Raw genomic sequence first — 18,899 nt, 5'->3', positions numbered from 1 at the left:
GACTGCAAGCTCTTTGAGGCAAGTGGGCATCTTTGCATGATGTGTTGTACAATCTGCCTACTTTTGGTTGAATACATATATACAGGTTTTGGTTACTCTGAAAACCAGATCCAGTTCTGATTCTTGAAGGACAAGAATAAATCCCTCATCCAATGTACAGTGTGACATATCTGAACCTTCTGCAGTTCCTGTCCAGGTCTAGGTCTTAATATTCAGGACAGTATCATCTTCCCCCACCCCCCATGAGATATTTGCTCCTGATCTTCCTGCCTATATGGCCCTAAGTCCCTTAGGTCCAATGCAATATCCAAAGGTATCCCTTCCTCAAGAGCAGTGAACTCATAGATCCAGTGTCTCAGTTGAGGTAGCATTTTATTTTCTGTAACTAAAACTGTGACTGGGATAGAAAATTTCACATGCAGTCCTTAAACTCCCTTGTGCTGAACTTATGCTAACGTGGTGGGCAAATTAGACTGGCACAAGGCTAACACTCCACAGGGGCTGGCATGCAATGAATTTAGGCACTCAAAGAAGAAAGCACAGTTATTTCAGTGTATTCCCTCCCCCAACACACACCTCCTGTTAGACTCCCAAATAAAGGTATGTCTTCTTACCTGAGAATGGCGCTGTCCCCTTGTCTAACAGTCACATTGTCCATCGCTTTGGGGAAGGCAGTATCCCCACTGCGCACTGGCACTCCTGCGGGCACAAGGAAGAGCAGTCTGAGAGAGAGGACAGCCAGGCATCTCCAGGGCAGGACTAAGTACCCACCGATCCCCATCCTCAGCAGCAAGAACTTTATCAAACTACCCACACACGTACAGCCCCCCTCCCCAACAGGGGCAAAGTGAGCGTGCAAGAACACACAGCAATCAGTGCGCAAGAATTCAGGCTTTCAAAAGCTCCTCTAGGACAAATCCACTTGGCCAGAATCCAGACTAATATTCCCACAAATTAGATCAAAGGATCCCCAAACGACATCTGTAGAGAGCCCTCAGCACTCTTTGAGAGGCAGCGGACAGAACGCAGAGAGAGTACATTGAAGAAAAAAAACCACACAAGCTGCTGCTGCTTCCAGTCAGTAGTTCAAATCTTTCTGCATCTCACTTGCCAAAAAACAACTCCTGGTGATATTAGCTTTATTTATTTATGTATTCATTTATTATTACGGTTATTATTTGGAGTGGGGGGGGAGGGGATTATGGGTAGGTGTAAGTGGTCTTTGAAGAGCTCAGATTTAACAGAGAAAAATTCCAACTCTTTAGTTCCAAACTCTCTTGTTCCAGCAAGTGAAAATAAAACACAACAAAATAAAACATAAAAAATAAAAAAAAAGGAATGCAAAAGCTGAGGTGGAGAGGAAAGGATGGACGAGCACTCCTGCTGTGCAAGTTCCTCAGATCATATGTGACAAATCCCACAGTCCCACCTCTGCAAGTGGGGCTGCCGTATGTGATCCCTCGGAGGAAAGGAACACCAGCCCAGCACAGAGATCCTCGGTGGAGGAGCTGGCTTTTCTCTTTCTCTCTGTCTCTCTCTCTCCCCCTCTTTCACTGCTCTGTTATAGGAAGATGCAGCAAGGAGCTGGATGTTATATGAGGTATGAAGGAGAAACACACAAACTCTGCTCTTTCCTCAGGTCCAGCATCCCAGCCTGGCTCCTAAGAACATCTCTCCGAATCACACACCGACTTCCAGGGTTGTCATGGCAGCAACTCCATCACTGACCACCACTTTCTCTCCAGCAGAAAGACACACACACTCGAAGCAGACTTAGCGCATTAATCTCTCGCAGAATAGCGAGTGGCAGCTCTTCCCCCATGTTAACCCTGTCATAGCTGGGCTTGAGGAGGGGTGGGGCAATTTGGCATTAACCCATTTCTTCTCTATTCCTTTCCTCTTGTACGGACAAAAAAAAAAAAAATATATAAAGGATTGCAAGCACAGCAAATCAGCTTTTTGTATTGAGCCTGTGCTTAAATATCAAATGCCAATGCTTTAGTGTTCCTGGCATTTTCATTTTCTCTTTTTGCCAATTTTCTTTGGCTTTTGATGGCCAGGAACATCACAGCTTGACAAAAGAAAAGACAGCCAGGCCTCATGCATATAATTTCTTTTTCTGTCCTGGGCTCTGAGTGTCCAGTGACTTATTAACTCTATCAGTGCTGGGCTGGTAGGACTGGCAACTATACCATGCATCCATTGATCGTATAGGTCTTACATGGTAACAGAACTACCCAGCTCAATGAACTCATACTATTGTTCCTCTCCCCCCCCCCTCCCCAACTCCTACAATTAACATATCTACCGGGCTAGCATATATAATCAGTACAGGGCAAGCAATGCTCAAGTTATCCATAAGGCTACTGCACCAATATTCTATGGCATGCAGGATTGCAATATAGGGTTTAGGTAACTATATTATTTTAGTCAAGTGGAGCTACTGAAGTATTATGTACCATTTCAAGTAATCCAGCTTGCTGCATGATGAGTTTAGTCTTCCCACTTTACCCAGAGCAAAGCTAATCCAATCTATAAAAATGTTTTTGACCTGACAAATTCCTCTTGCTTCTTCCATCTCAGTCCAAACCAGACCTGAAATTCACGTTAGGCAAACTGCAGTCCCTGTGGATAGTAGGGATGGGGTGCCAGAAATGTTTCATTTTGTGTCATTTCCAGTGTTGTTTATGGGAGTTTTCATTTTATTCAGGTTTTCTTGACCAGTTTGTTATTTTGCAAATAATGCTGTTAAGAGTGTATCCTCTTTGCAAAGAGAGCACACTATTATCAACAAACAAAAAAAAAGTGTCCCCCCCCCCCCCCTCCCATATTCAGCCAGTGGTCAGCATTTTTTTAAACAAAAGTGTTCCCCTCCCCCGATATTCAGCTGATGGTCAGCATTTTTTTTTTAACACAGGAGCTGGCCAGATTAGCTCCCAGTATTCAGTGCTGGGCTATCTTTGGTCACTGACACTGAATACTGGGGGATAAATTTGGTGGGGAAGGCCGCCAGAGCCTAAGCAGGTCCCAGCTAATAATTCAGTCAGGGCCCACATAAGACAGTTATGCAGCTCTGGCTGAATATTGGCCAGGACCGGCATAACTATCTTTTACCTTAAAAGCCCTCCCTATGCTCTTCCTAGCCGCCAAAATATTTATTTATTTATATATTTATTTGGCTTTTGCTCACACCTTTTCAGTAGTAGCTCAAGGTGAGTTACATTCAGGTACCCCGGGGTATTTAGCTCCCTGCCTCTTACCCATTCCCTCCAGCCTTCTGTAATCAAAAGTCCTCCCCTCCCCCGTGAACAAGCCCACCCCAGGTCTATGTACCTGATGTCCCTGGTGGTCCGTGGGGGTAGGAGCAAAGCCCCCTCACTCCTGCCTCTTGTGGCTGGACTTTGCAAATTACTGCTGTGATCACTCGCGGTACTTTGTGTAGTACTGCAAGCTACAACGAGAGGTCACAACAGCTATTTTCTGAACTAGGGTGTCACACCAGGACTCCTTAAGGAACTAGGCAACCATGGGCCATGAATCTGACCACTAGAGTGACCCTAAAACCATGATATTGACTCTGCCCCACAGGGAGCTGTGAACATTGCCTCCACAGCATCTCTAACTAATACAGGAGTGGCCTAGTGGTTAGGGTGGTAGACTTTGGTCCTGAGGAACTGAGTTCAATTCCCACATCAGGCACAGGCAGCTCCTTGTGACTCTAGGCAAGTCACTCCATTGACCCCTGTAAGCCACATTGAGCCTGCCATAAGTAGGAAAGCGCAGGGTACAAATGTAATAAAAAAAAATAAAATTCAGTTTGGGGATCAAATAAAGGACTTTTTGCTGACTCAGACTGAACCACTCCTGGGGCTGTGACATTCAGGTTTTTCTTACAGATTACTGCCTTAAATAATGGCATAAGTGGACAATCCGTCACAGCTCTATTATTAATACTGCTGGTCCAAACGGCTTGTAGAAAAAAGCATGCCAAAATGCTCTCTGTTAACCTTTTCAGCAGTGGGACAGAACTTCTGTAGGGTTGCCTCTGGAAGTGAAAACTCTCTCATAGTTTTGGAAAGAGAACTGAGCAAACAAAGTTAATTAAGGGGCTCTCTGAGCAAAAGAGGCAATTCCATAAATTGGTGCCAAGATGTAGGCATCACAACAGGATGTGCTTAGTGCCAATTCAAGGAATGACTAAGCTGTTACAGAATACTAGCACAAATCCACATTTGCATGCTGAAATTTAGGCATGCCCCCTTATGCCATGTCAATGACTGGTGCACTATGCAAAGCACACAACTGATAGTGTTCTACAGAACTAGGATCTTGAGCTGTGATTACAGGGTGGGAGACAGGAGCAATGTTGGGGAAAACTGCTTCATAGAAAGGATTGAGGATGCCTAGAATACTCTCCTGCAGGAATTCAAGAAGACAAAAATTTTGATGGAAATGAAGAATGCACGGGATAAACACAGAAGATCACTATATAGAAAAAGGATGGAATTCAATTAAAACAAAACATAAATGACCTCATAACTGGAGTGAGCTTTGATGGCAGCTTATGAGTTTGGGAAGTAAGCTCTGGTCACCTTGTTGGACAGCCGATGGACCGTGCAGGTCTTTGTCTGCTGACATTTACTCATGGCCCACTCATGCTCTGCAGATACATGCTAAGTAACTTTGGTATGCATGCTATAGAGCTAGCATCTAGCACTTTCATGCATAACTTCTATTTATTGGTACCTCTGACACACATAAGTGCTAGAATTCCGTGACTCACCTGTGCAATCAGCACCTATCATTAAGCACCAAGTTATAGAGTGGTCCTTTTCAGGGCCACCGGGGAGGGGGCAAAATTCCCTGGGCTTGGGTCTCTAAGGGGGGCCTGGCGCCAGGGTCAGGCCACCGGCGCTGCAGTCCCCGGTTCCCAGTCTCACCTGCCTGCCTCCTCGGCTCTGGGCCCCCTGCATTCAAAGTGGCAGTCGCAGATCGCATCTCTTCTGGCCTTCCCTCCCTGTGTCCTGCCCTCCCTGTTTCCAGAAATTACATCACACGAGGGCGGGACACAGGGAGGGAAGGCCAGAAGAGACGCGCTCTGCGACTGCCACTTTGAATGCAGGGGGCCCAGAGTCGTGGAGGCAGGCAGGTGAGACCGCAAACTGTAGCGGGGGGGGGGGGGGGTACGGAGGCTGCCCGGGCCCGGCCTAGTCTCTCAGCAGTCCTGGTCCTTTTACAAGGCTACCAACTCTCCAAAATTCCTCAAACTCATCTGTAATACATAATCAACATTGTATTTTTCCCCCTACCCAACCCTTCCACCCCCCTCCCACCCCTCCTCCTCCCACTATCCTCCCGTTCATGGCTGCCCCCCTGGTGTACCACTAGCAGTTTTCCATATTCTTTCTAAGTTTGTCCATTCTTGCGCATCATGTCTGTATCTGCCAGCTCTTCGATCTGTCAATTTCTCAAGATCTGTTATGACCCGGAGTCTTAATTTCCAGTTTAAGATAGTGGGCCCTACTCGTTGCTTCCAATGGGCCGCAATTTCCAATTTAGCTGCTGCTAGACATAATCTCTTAATCCGCCTCTGAAATTTCTGGCCTCTTTTATTTCCCTATCCTAGCAGGCACCACTTCGGTTCTGTCGGAAACTGTGTGTCCAAAGTTCGTGTCAGTTGTGCTCTGTTGTCTTTGTTGTTTTATACGATATGTTCACGATTAATATTTTGCTATGATATTGTCTAATGATATTTTACTGTACTGTAGCCTACCCATGATATTGTGTAAACCACATTGAGCCTGCAACTAGTGGGAAAATGTGGGGTATAAATGTGTTAAATAAATAAATAAAATTAAAATGTCACATTTTCCTTGGTGTAAATGTATGTGCGTAGTTCTAGGCACTGGGATATCAACTAAGTATATTCTATATACTGTGCCTTACTCTAGGCACCGCTTATAGAATAACTTGGGCGGAAATTTGTTCTGAGCGGATTTTTCAGGCGCCATATATAGAATCTAGCCCTACATGTGCTAGTGAAAAGGTGAAAAGTGGGGCTTCCTAACTGGCACACTCCACAGACATGATCTAACCTCAAGATTTTAACCAGAATTATGATGACAAGAACATTATCCAAAAAGCAGCTGGAGCATTGTAGCATAAGGGCTAGGTTAATGCTTTCCACAGATGAGATAGGTACTAAAAATTTCTGTATTTGTCATCCCTGGAAAAGGTTTTGTCCACTCTCTACCTCCCTCCCCCCTCCCCCACTTTTTACAAATAACTTATTTTTTTCAGTGGTGCTTCTGAAATTAGCATTGTAACATGTTCTTAGAGTCTGAAGAATAGAATCTACATTTTTACAGACTGCCCTGTCATACCAGAGCTGTGATGATGGCCAGGGGGGAAAAAAAAAAAACATTAGTGTCACAGTTCCCGTCCTAAAACATAAATAAAATCAGTGAAAAAAAACCAGCATTGTAATGACCTTAAAATGTCTATTAAATTGGGTATTACAATTCTTCAGTGTAATTGACCAAGAAACTCTAGAGCATCTGAGGCATGTAGCATACTGCCCAATGGGTGGGAATTATCAGAAAGCCACCTAAGACAGACCCCCACGTTACTTTTGTACCCATGTAAGGTTTAGCAAATTTTCAATAAGAATCTGTTCAGGTAATTGGAATGTACCCATGTAACTTGTCACTGGTATAGCTGCATCTGGACTTACATGGAAAAAAAACTGCATGCATATATTTGAAAGCTCAATAGATGAGCATAAATAATGTATTACTCTAACATCTCTGGGAATGCGAAACTTTAAAATGACTAAATATACAGCCTATGGATTCTATATACTAATGTGTGTTAACCGATTAATGCATGATAATGCAATCTAGCAGGCAACATTATTCTCAATGGAATCTGTTTACTATCAGCTAGAGCTACTAATGTGTGCTCCCACTTTAGCTTGTGCTAATGCCATTAATGCATTTTATTAATAGCTAGATCTTATTGCATAAAACAGGACCTGCAGTACAATAACATGCATTATTAGTCTTACTTACTGTATGTTAAGGATGTGCATCAATTTGAAATGATGGGAAATGCCAATAGATTCTATGTTCTTTCATTACATTTTTTTTTTGCCCAAAATGTCAGTAAAATAAATAAATAACAAATTTGAAGGTTATATATGCAGCCAGAGATGATGAGCATTTTAAAAAAAATTAAATTTATTTTAGCATTTAACCACATAAGTGTCAATTACACCCCTGGACCACCCACAAAATATTCTTATGCAATATCAATATACAGACTTTCTTTCAGCAAGACCTAATGCCAATGACACAATGATGGAACAGAAAATCAACATAATGGTCGTGCCTCTGCCCTTATTGACAAAAACAATATTATTCTCTTCTAATAGAATGGAGGAAAATATCTCAAATGTCCTAGCTAGGCGGCAAGTATAAAGACTTAATGCCAGCTCATATTGGACTCCGGTCATACCACTGGTCAAAAACCTCCCATGATAATCTCGTAATCATTTTTATCTTCTTATTTTTTGTTCTTTTTTTCAATTATGTGAAAATACACCGTCGCTGATCAAAAAATAAGAAGATAAAAATGATTAAGAGATTATCATAGGAGGGTTTTAACCAGTGATATGACCGGAGTCCAATATGAGCTGGCATTAAGTCTTTATACTTGCCGCCTAGCTAGGACATTTGAGATATTTTCCTCCATTCTATTAGAAGAGAATAAAATTGTTTTTGTCAATAAGGGCAGAGGCACGACCATTATGTTGATTTTCTGTTCATCATTGTGTCATTGACATTAGGTCTTGCTGAAAGAAAGTCTGTATATTGATATTGAATAAGAATATTTTGTGGGTGGTCCAGGGGTGTAATTGACACTTATGTGGTTAAATGCTAAAATAAATTTAATTTTTTTACAAAATGCTCATCATCTCTGACTGCATATATAACCCTCAAATTTGTTATTTATTTATTTTACTGACATTTTGGGCAAAAAAAAATGTAATGAAAGAACATGACCCCTCCGAGGTGCTGCTCTTGATGAGTGCCACTTGAGGCCCCCGCCTCAGATGTCCTAATGGTTAGGACAAGCTGCGGCCCAGCTGGAAGGATTACCCGCGACCCAGCCAGCAGCAAACAGCGACCAAGGAAGGGGGAGGAGTACTCCTTCCCTGCCTAGGAATCGCTGGAGACTAGCTGCCAAACTAATGAAACAACCGAACACCGACGCACCACCTCCATCATTCGAAAGGCATCCACTCTTTCTTCAACAGAAATGCAAACTAATAATACAAAAGAATACATGGTTTCTCAGGTGGCTGCAGGTAACTCTCCACCCCCTTCCTCTTCCCCTTTTGCCGAAGCGGCCAAGGACGTGCCCAACCATCCCCAGCCTCAGGCAAGCTGTCTCCCACCTCGGGGATTCCACCAACCACCCGGAAAAAGACGGCGCTGATTCCTGCAGCGCATAAATGTTCCAGCATTCACCTGCAGCCGGCCTAAAATGGACCAAACATACCGGATCACCCACCGACGGCCCGAGACCGTGCTCTTCTCCCTTCCGCCAACTTAAAACAACCATCCCCGTCCTCCGGCAAGCCGTCACCAACCTCCAGGATGCCCAGAACCCCAGCCCAATGGAAACAGATGGCGCTGCTTCCAACAGCACATTTCTCTTCCAGTATTCCCCTACAGCAGCCCTGAAACGGCCAAAAAATACCGACAGACAAAGAACGTGCTCCTCTACCTTCCGCCCATCTAAAACAACACTGCTGCCTCAGCACAACACAAAAAAAAAAAACATGGAAAAAAAAAACAACACTCAGCAAATGCTGACCCCCCTACAACCACATTTACATTTCACCAACAGAAAGACCCCCCTCCACAAACCTCCTTGACAGACAAAACCACACACACACACAATACAACAGAAACACACCCTCAAAGCCACACACCAATCCAACCCACTTTGCCAGCACAGCACAGCACATCCCCCAACCCTTAAGCAAAAAACAAAACAAAACAAAAAAAGACACACATCAACAACCTGCACACACACCGCACTCTCACACCCTCACACACACAAAATAACTCTGTGACACATACACACACACACACACAAAGCCACATGCTAGCGCCCGTTTCATTGGTTTCGGAAACAGGCCTTTTTTACTAGTAATATTATAATATTAAAATATTAGCTAACTCAGCTCCCTAAAATCATAGAGGTCCTTTAACCAAGCTGTGGTAAGCATTAACACATGCTTACTCCAGCTTAAGATGGCTTACTGCGAAGCATGCTTAAGTGTCCCGTGGTAAAATCTCAATGCGCATGCGCTACCCACACGCTAAAAAAATGTTCTTTTTTGGCCTAGTGGCATGTCTGTGGGATGGAGAGTGGGTATGTCTGTGCTAATCAGTTAGCATAGCCACAGTGTCACATGCTAACATTAGCAGGTAATTAGCACATGAGATCTTACTGCCTACAAAATGGGTGACAGTAAAGTCTCACATGCTAATGGCCACATGCTAATGAGAACATTAGCACATGGTAATTAATGCTGGTCACAAACAGTGGGTTTTAAGCCTGTAAACTGTATTATTTCTTGAAGTGTGTTTCTCTAGTTTGGCCAGCAGGTAGTGCATGTTTATGTTTAAAGCTGTTATAGAGTAATGACTGACCTTTCTTTAGTTAGCAAACAAAGGAAGTAACCTGCAGTGATATGGCCAGCTACTTTCAAAATCTGCTGCTATGGGCTCTGATTGGCCCAGGAGCTCAAATTCAGCCAGGATGTACTGGCTTTTCTCCCATTCTTAGATTGGGAGGGAAGAGAGAAAGAACTCTTCACTGAGACCCTGTGAGCAGTTATATTCTACAACCTGTGAGCAGTTATATTTCCTGTGCTCTCCAGGCATTATTCAAATAGTGAACAAATGTATAGTTTTATAATTGATCCATAATGAGTCAGCGCACCCAACTTAGGCATCAGCATTTACACCAGGCTTCAGTAGGCTTAATCTGGTGCTAAAGTTTGGGCACAGGAATCGGTGCTAAGCACGATTTAAGAAAGACTTAGCGCTGATCTTTTCTGGCCCCCATTTTTGAGCAGGATTTATAGAATCCAGTCCACTGTGTATTCAATGGTGGCATCTGAGTGTAGAGAACTGCTGAATATATCAACAAAATATGGCACATCTGTCCGTGTTTATCCAGTGGCCTCTGGCACTGAATATTAAGCCCATTTCATTTGAAAAAGGTGATTTACCTAGCCATCTTTATCAACTGTTGGATAACCCTGTCATCTTTCATGTCACTTAAAATATTAATATTATTTTTCCATTCAGAAAATTAAGAGTGTATGGAGCAGAGGAGAAGGACAGGAGCAGCCACATACCATCATATCCACATGAATAAAAAAATGTAAAAAAAAAATTTGATGTATATAAATCTCTTTGGGAAAACATGGTTATGATTTCCTTTTTTCTTTAATGGTTCTAATAAAGTCAGATTAATCATTTTCCCTTGCCTCTGAGCCTAGTCCCCTCTGTATATCTTCAGGTTGCATCGAGGCACATTACACATAAATCAGCTTGTCACAGCTTGTCTTCTCACTGACAGCTGTAATTGTATCAGGTTTCAAAAATACTTACAGACATTCATGAGCACTGTCATATTGTGTATGCATTCACACAGATGCATACACACATACGTGCGTCTGTCCCCAAATTACATTGTTCCATGACTCAGCAGTGAAAAAAGGGCTGCTTTTTAGGGATTTTTTGTGGTTTTTCTTTACTTTTGTTCTTCTCCTTCCAAAATTAAAAAAAAAAAGTGACAAGGCTGTAGAGCCTACCCATCAGAAAGCAAGAAACAGTTTGGGATTTTACCACATTGTGCACCAAAGTGTGAGGCTGCTGGGGGGGGGGGGGGGGGGGGAACAGGACAGAGGTTAAGGTCTTGGCACCGGCAGGGCCCAATGATAACAATGAACACAACCTGGAAAAATGTATTTTCAGGTGGCTTTTTTTTCCCCTCAGCATGAAAACAGAAATGTTCTTTAACCTGTAGCATAAATGCTAGAGGTAGCAAGGGAAGAGGACAGCACATTCATCACAAAAAAACCCCAAACTGCTCTGTCACTAAGTACATCTCAGAGGCTATCACTGAAGAAGGACAGATTAAAACAGCTCTGGGGAATGCAGGAGAAATAGAATTTGATGCACCCTGGCAGGGCAAGACCACTTGTAATGAGTGAGAAGGAGGAAAGAAGAGGACATAATGAATTAATGAAATAAAGACATGGAGGTGAAGCAAAAAAAAAAAAAAGCACAGAGATGGAGGACAAATAGAACACCGCTCCAATCTAATATCAATTTCCCCAAGAGAAATATATTTTTTTCTGAGTACTGTATGTGGTGCAATAAAACATCTAACACTGTCTTCCATCTAGAGTTTCTAGCTTAACTCCATGTCAGCGTGAAATGTTGGAAGCTATGAAACGGGCTAGTTCACATGCCAATGCAATCCGCAGGAGAAGGTCTAGGTCTCACTGAGGCGGAAGTAGAAGAATGAGGAACAAACCAATCTCTCGTCAAGGCAGGTTGTGGGGCTGGCATGAAATTCATCCCCTGCTGGCTGGGACACAATTAGTGCCATTGTTTGCGATCAAGATTTATATCATCTTAGAACACATGCCAACTTACATCTCTTCTGCTTCTATAAACTTCATAAAAGAACTGATTGCAGTCTTTTTAAAAAACATTTCTTGTTTCTTCCTGTTTTTTTTAAGTTTTTGCTGGATATTTTATTTCTGGGTTCTTTGAGCTTCCAGCTCACTTGGAATCTGCTTCTGTTGGGCAGAGATGCCATGATCTTTCATTGTCAACTACCTTATAGTTCTTTTCTGTCTAACTTGCCACCCATCTCTACACTGCAAAAACAAGACTTGGTCTGGGGCCTTAGACTGTAACCCCAGTAGGAAAGGGAAAGGGAATGGGACTTGATATACTGCCTTTCTGTGGTTTTTGCAACTAAATTCAAAGCAGTTTACATAGTATATATAGGTATGTGGGGAAATGCAGGGATAAAAGATCCCCCATAACGATCTGACTCCCAAATTACTTTAAATACAACTATTATGGAATTCTCCTAATTTGTTTATTTTATTTACATCCTCATTACTGAATATTATATCTTGTCTGATATCATTATATAATGTTTTATCTATTTATCCACTTCCAATCCTACATGATATACTTATGCACCTTTATTTGCAACAATTCTGAAATTATTATTCTGCTAATATGATTGCCATGATATCCTTATGTGACTTATCTGTATCTATATTCTGAAATTCCTATTCTATTAATGTGAATGTCGTTGTAACATTTTGTAAGCCACATTGAGCCGCAAATGAGTGGGAAAATGTGGGATACAAGTGCAGCAAATAAATAAATAAATAAGTGACTTGCCCAAAGTCACAAAGAACTGCAGTGGAATTGAACCCAATTTCCCAGGCTCAAAGTCCACTGCACTAACCACTAGGCCACTCCCAGTAGGTTTACAGATTAAGATTGACCTTAAGGTATCACCACAGAGCTATGGCTAAGGCTCCCCTTTTGCTTCCCTTAACTCCATAGAGGGACTGATTATTATTATTATTATTAGCATTTGTATAGCGCTAACAGACGCATGCAGCGCTGAACACCTGATACAAAGAGACAGTCCCTGCTCACAAGAGCTTACAATCTAAATAATACAGACAGACAAGACAGTTACGGGTGAGGGAAGTAGTGGGTGAGAAGGGAGGAAGGGACAAGGGGAGGGCAATTGTGGCTAGGAGCTAAAAGCAGCAGTGAAAAGGTGGGCTTTCAGCATAGATTTGAAAACAGAGATGGAGCTAGACGTATAGGTCTAGGAAGTCTATTCCAGGCATAAGGTGCCGCAAGAGAAAAGGAGCGAAGCCTGGAGTTAGCAGTGGAGGAGAAGGAGGACGACAAGAGAGACTTGCCCAGTGAGCAGAGTTCACAGGGAGGAATGTAGGAAGAGATGAGAGCGGAGAGGTAATGGGGGGCTGCAGAGTGGATGCATTTAAAGGTCAGTACGAGAAGTTTAAACTGAATGCGGAAGCGGACAGGGAGCCAGTGAAGTGACTTGAGGAGCGGGCTATTGTGGGTATAACGATTCTGGCGGAAAACAAGTCGTGCCGCAGAATTTTGGACAGATTGGAGAGGAGAGAGATGGCTGAGCGGAAGACCAGTGAGAAGTAAATTGCAATAGTCCAAGCAAGAGGCGACAAGGGTGTGGATAAGGGTTCTGGCAGCGTATTCAGAAAGGAAGGGGCGAATTTTGCTAATATTGTAGATAAAGAAGCGACAGGTTTTTTTGTCGATCTGTTGAATATGGGCAGAGAAGGAGAGAGAGGAATCAAAGATGACTCCAAGGTTACGAGCTGAGGAGACAGGGAGGATGTGAAAGCCATTAACAGAGATAGAGAAAGGGGGAAGAGGGGAGGTGGGTTTAGGGGGAAAAATTATAAGTTCCATTTTGGTCATGTTGAGCTTTAGATGGCGTTGAGACATCCAAGCAGCAATGTCAGACAAGCAGGCTGAGATTTTGTCCTGGATCGAGGTTGAGATTTCAGGGGTGGAGATGTAGATCTGAGAGTCATCAGCGTGAAGATGGTACTGGAAGCCATGGGATGAAATCAGGGTACCAAGGGAAGAGGTATAGATGGAGAAGAGGAGGGGTCCAAGGACAGAATCCTGAGGCACACCAACAGAAAGCAGGATGGAAGTTGAAGAGGGTCCACCAGAGTGAACACTGAAAGAACGAAGCAAGAAGTAAGAGGAGAACCAGGAAAGAACAGGGCCCTGGAATCCAAGTGAGGACAGCGTATCCAGAAGTATAGTGTGGTCAACAGTGTCTAAAGCAGCAGATAGGTCAAGAAGGATAAGGATAGAATAGAGACCTCTGGATTTAGCCAGTAGTAGGTCATTAGAGACTTTGGTAAGTGCAGTTTCACTAGAGTGAAGAGTCAAGAATAGGTTGTGAAGAAAGAAAGTCAAGACAACAGCGGTGAATGACACGTTCCAGTAATTTGGAGATGAGCCTGGGGACCTGACAACCTGGACCACAAATAGCCTCCTCCTCTACAGGGCAAGATAGAGCACTGCCAGTTAAGGCCCAATTCTATATATGGCGCCTAAAATGAATGTGTGTTAGGCAATCACAGCTAAGTGTATTTTCAATACACTTAAGTATAGTTCATGCAACTAAATCTATGCACATCCATTTACACCAATGAAAAGCTGGTGTAAATCCCTGCGTGTAGATTTACGTGCACTAACCCATATATTTTAACAACACGTGTAAATTTTGGAACACCCACAAAATGCCCATTTCCACACCCCTAAGCAAACCCCTTTTTGCCTGCACATGTTAGAATTTAGGCGCCATACATTACAGAATACGCTTAGCAAAGTATGCATGTAAATTCAAATTTTTGCCAATTAGTACTCGATATTGCTTGTTAAGAGCTGTGAATAATGCTTAACAGCTTGTTAAAACATTAATCTATGCATGTAGTTATAGAATACACCTAGATTTACGCATGGAACTGGGAGTAACTCTAGACACACTATATGGAATTCTGGGGTTAGTGGAGGTGGTCACGTGACATGGAAGTGTAAGGCTATCTCTCTCGTCAGCTTCAGCACTGAAAAGCCCGTAGCAGCCAGTATTTTTCTTTTTTCGCCCTAGCCTTGGCACTTTAGATGCCTGAATCCATGGCGTCAAAAACAAACAGGAACGACAGATCCTACCCTCTCCATCCTGCCTCCAAATGGAACACGTCGAATGTGTCCACTTCTGACAAGGCCCTCCAGACGCCATTACAGCAGGAAAAAGCTGAGTACCTCGTTGACGATATTAAAGTGCTGCGTTCCCTGATGCAGCAAAATCTGACCGCTACTGCTGAAATTAGGTCAGAGCTAGCTGTGATCTCTACTCAGCTCGTTAAGTACAATGCCCGCATTGAATTTCTTGAAGACTGTATGTCAGCCCACGATGCGTTTCAGTTGGAGATGTCACGTAAGTTAAATAAAATTGATCTGATGCAACAGGAGATAGAGGATCTCTCCAACCGTCTGAGAAGAAACAATATCCAAATATTAGGGGTTCCTGAGCAAGCTGAAGGTAAAGATATGGTTCAATTTTTAAAAGCGCTCCTCATAAAAATTGCGGAACTTCCAACTGACTCAATCATTGATATAGAGCGTGCTCACCGTATCGCATTGTGGTCTGTTCCTGGGAAAAGCTACCCGCGTCCAATAATTGTTAAATTTTTACGTTATGACCAGATGACAATTTTGAATGCTATTAAATCAAAAACCCCTGTGTTTCATGGAGGGGCAAAGCTCCTGTTGGTTCCTGACTTTTCTAAAGCTACTACTAAAAAAACTGCTAGCATCCTATCTTCAAGGCAAGAAAACCACACAGCATATATCTACTGTCCAGTCACCCACAGGGTCCTCTTTGACCTCCTCTTCTTCAATCCTCGAAGCTTTTGTTTCTTTTTTCAAGTCACTCTATTCTTCAGAGGTTACAGCTCAGATTCTGAGATCTCCAATTTTCTCTCATCATTACACTTACCTCGCATCTCGGAGCACTATATCAACCAGCTTAATCAGCCCATTTCTCATGATGAGATTGTCTCTGCAATCAAGAAACTACCTACAGCCAAATCACCAGGACCAGATGGCCTGCCAGCAGAGTTCTACAAGTCCTTCTCATCTTTTTTATCAGTCCATCTAAAGTCCTATTTCCAAGCCTTACTTGAGTCATCTTCCTCAGGCCATTTCCTGGATACTGACATAGTAGTGCTGCCTAAGCCTAATAGAGATTGCACTCTTGTACAAAACTATAGGCCAATTTCACTTTTAAATACAGACTATAAAATCTATGCAAATTTTTTTGTGCTGTAGAGTTGAGAACGTTGTCCACTCACTCATACACACAGACCAGACTGGTTTCATTAAGTTTAGATATGGTGCTGATAATACCAGGTTATTGCGTCATGTCATCTACTTTACTCGGTCAAAGAGCTACCCTGTATTGTCTGTTTCTTTAGATGCCAAAAAAGCCTTTGACCTGGTAGAGTGGAATTTTCTGTTTAGAGTTCTGGAACAGTTGGTTTTCCTGAACCCTTCACCCATATGCTGCAACTATTATACTCATCACCTTCTGTGCGAATTGTGGCCAATGGAGAGTTTTCTAATTCATGTGTTTTGTATAGAGGCACCAGGCAAGGTTGCCCCATCTCTCCATTGCTATTCAATTTGGCCCTTGAACCCCTCTTAGTGGTCATTCGTAAGTCTAGAGACATATTTGGTGTCTCATTGGGTAAACAGGAGTTCAAACTCTCAGCATATGCGGATGACATTTTGTTATACCTCACTAGTCCAAAGTTGTCTATGAAAGCTCTCATTAACTTAATTTCCCAATTCTCAGAAATTTCAGGTTATAAAATTAACTGGGACAAAACAGAGTTGATGCCTCTGAATGATGTCTGTGTTCCCTTTTCAATTCAAGGCTTCCCTCTTAAATGGGTAATTTCTTCCATTAAGTATCTTGGTGTCTTCTTTGACAGAGACCTCTTAGCCACTATCAAAATTAACTCTGACAAAATATATGCAAACATTGAGGCTTCTCTATCAGCGTGGACCCTGCTAAATCTTACCTGGTGGGGTAGGCTGGATACTACCATAAATGATGATAGTGCCCAAGATCACATATGATTTGAGTATGATTCCTATTCTCTTCCCCTGCTCTTCTCTTCCCCTGCTCTTTCTACAGACAAATGGAAAAGCTGCTTTCAAAATTTTTATGCAGCCATAAGGTACTCAGAGTCTCTTTAAGCAAGCTAAAGTTGCCTAAGCTGCAGGGCGGAATCAGGTTCCCTGACCTCCTACTGTATCACAAGGCTTTCATCATGCGCCCGGGCTTGGAGTGGGTTGCTTCTCTTAATGTTGCTTCCCTGCCCAGGTGGCTAGTATCTGAACAATCCATTATTGATCCATTGCTGCACTCCTACCTAGTTGGGCATGCACCTTCCAAAAAATATTGTCTCCAATCCGATCATCAATGTTACCCATAAATCTCTGAGCACTCCTTGGTCCGTCATGACCTTAATTCCTATATGGAACAACTCTAAATTTAGAATTGATAAAAGGCAAGTCTCTTGGTCTCATTGGCAGCGTATAGGAATATGAGCCCTTAAAGATTATATTGATCTAAGAAACCAAACGTGGAAAACTTTCTCGGATATGAAAACTGATTTTTCACTATCACATTCTCAATTTTACCAGTGGTTACAGGTTAGCTCTATGTTGAAGAAAAGTAAATTGAAATTTCAGCATAGGCCTCAAATCCCAGAGCTAACTGACATTAATCTGTGGCTCCAACAGGCAGGCCATGCTGCCTCTCACATTTACAAGTTAATACTAAGTAGACTCCCTGTCAAGTGCATAGGTTTATGTAAGTGTTGGGAGGAAGACATTCAGCAATCCATCTCAGATAAGCTATGGGAGCAGATCTGGGGTTCCTTATTTAAATGTTCCAGATCTTCATCAACGCTGCAATCTTTGTATTTTTTTATGCCTAGATCTTTGTGGACACCCTTCAAGCTGCATATAATTGACTCTTCTTCTTCCAACTTGTGCTGGTCCTGTCTGTCTCAGCAAGGCAATCTTAAGCACCTTGTATTTGATTGTATATGTATTCAAAAATACTTGAAAGAAATATGGTCATTGTTAGTAGATATTTTCCATCTTCCTGGTTCAATAACTTATAAACATGTGATACTTAAAGGCCAATGCTTCAAAGGTATTCTGAAATCTAATGAATGTTTCATCATTAATACCATGCTTTCCTTGGCTTTGGAAGTAATGTTTTTTGCATTGGAAGACCTTATATCGAGTTACCTACCAGGAATGGTGGAATTTATTATTTCAAACTTATAGATACGAAGTTTATCTTGCTAAAAAAATTACTTTGTTTTGCCTTACATGAGGAGAAGTGGCTTCCACTTATGTCTTATTTTAAGAATGTCTAGGGTAAATTGCTACGTGTTATCTTCTGACGTACGTTGTGTACCATTTGCCATTTGCATGAAGCACGTTTTATTGCATATCCTCTTTTTTTTTTTTCTTTTCTCCCCCTCTTCTCTTGATTCTTACATTATTTTGTATAATGATTCTTGTTGCATAAGTGTTAATTCCTGTTTTGTTTTTGCATTGAAAATCAATTTAAAAATTAGGCAGGAATTCTGGGGTTAGAGACTAGGCCAGCTGTAAAATGGCTCACAAAAATAAAAAAATGTTCTCACAGAGACTGTCTCCAAGTCTATTCTTTCCCCCCAGGGTCTCTGAAGAGATAAAACAATATATAATCCTTTGCTCTCTCTTTTGCACTGTTCTTGGTGGCCTGTTGTGCCATTCACACCAACCTCACACAACTGTCACCGGCCATGCCTTTGGGCAATTCTTCCTTTCATAATATACCCTCATGTTCTTCCTTCCCAGTTCCAATTCAGCAAAATAACCTTAAAGATCTTCAATCCTACTATCCTCCAATTCTTTCTTCCCCAGTGGGAAGGTGATTTTTAATGGAATTTGTCCTTCCGTACCGTTTCCGCAGATATACAGCACACATGCACAATATACAGAATACATGTTTTCAATGAAGATTCAGCAACTTTGGAATTAATAAGCACTCCAGAAGATATATTATTACGGTTTGATAAATGGTAGTAGGTTGTAATTTCTTTTCTTTATCGACTTCAGTTAAAGAAAAAA

The 18,899-nt window shown here is 42.3% G+C and overlaps 1 protein-coding gene across 2 annotated transcripts in view; it reads right to left on the bottom strand.

The window, feature by feature from the left end:
* Positions 1-1,716, bottom strand: part of LOC115482105 (neurotrimin-like) — a 546,428-nt gene extending 544,712 nt beyond the window's left edge. For both annotated transcript variants that reach the window (XM_030221671.1, XM_030221672.1), the window contains exon 1: positions 615-1,716. In XM_030221671.1, coding sequence (XP_030077531.1) covers positions 615-781 — 167 coding nt within the window. In that variant the 5' untranslated portion in view covers positions 782-1,716. The remainder of the gene's footprint in view (positions 1-614) is intronic.
* Between the last annotated feature and the right edge of the window lie 17,183 nt (positions 1,717-18,899).

The sequence above is a fragment of the Microcaecilia unicolor genome, chromosome 12, assembly GCF_901765095.1.
Source record: "Microcaecilia unicolor chromosome 12, aMicUni1.1, whole genome shotgun sequence".
NCBI lineage: Eukaryota > Metazoa > Chordata > Amphibia > Gymnophiona > Siphonopidae > Microcaecilia > Microcaecilia unicolor.
Note: the sequence above shows the minus strand (reverse complement) of the source record. Positions and strands in the feature narration are given on the sequence as shown.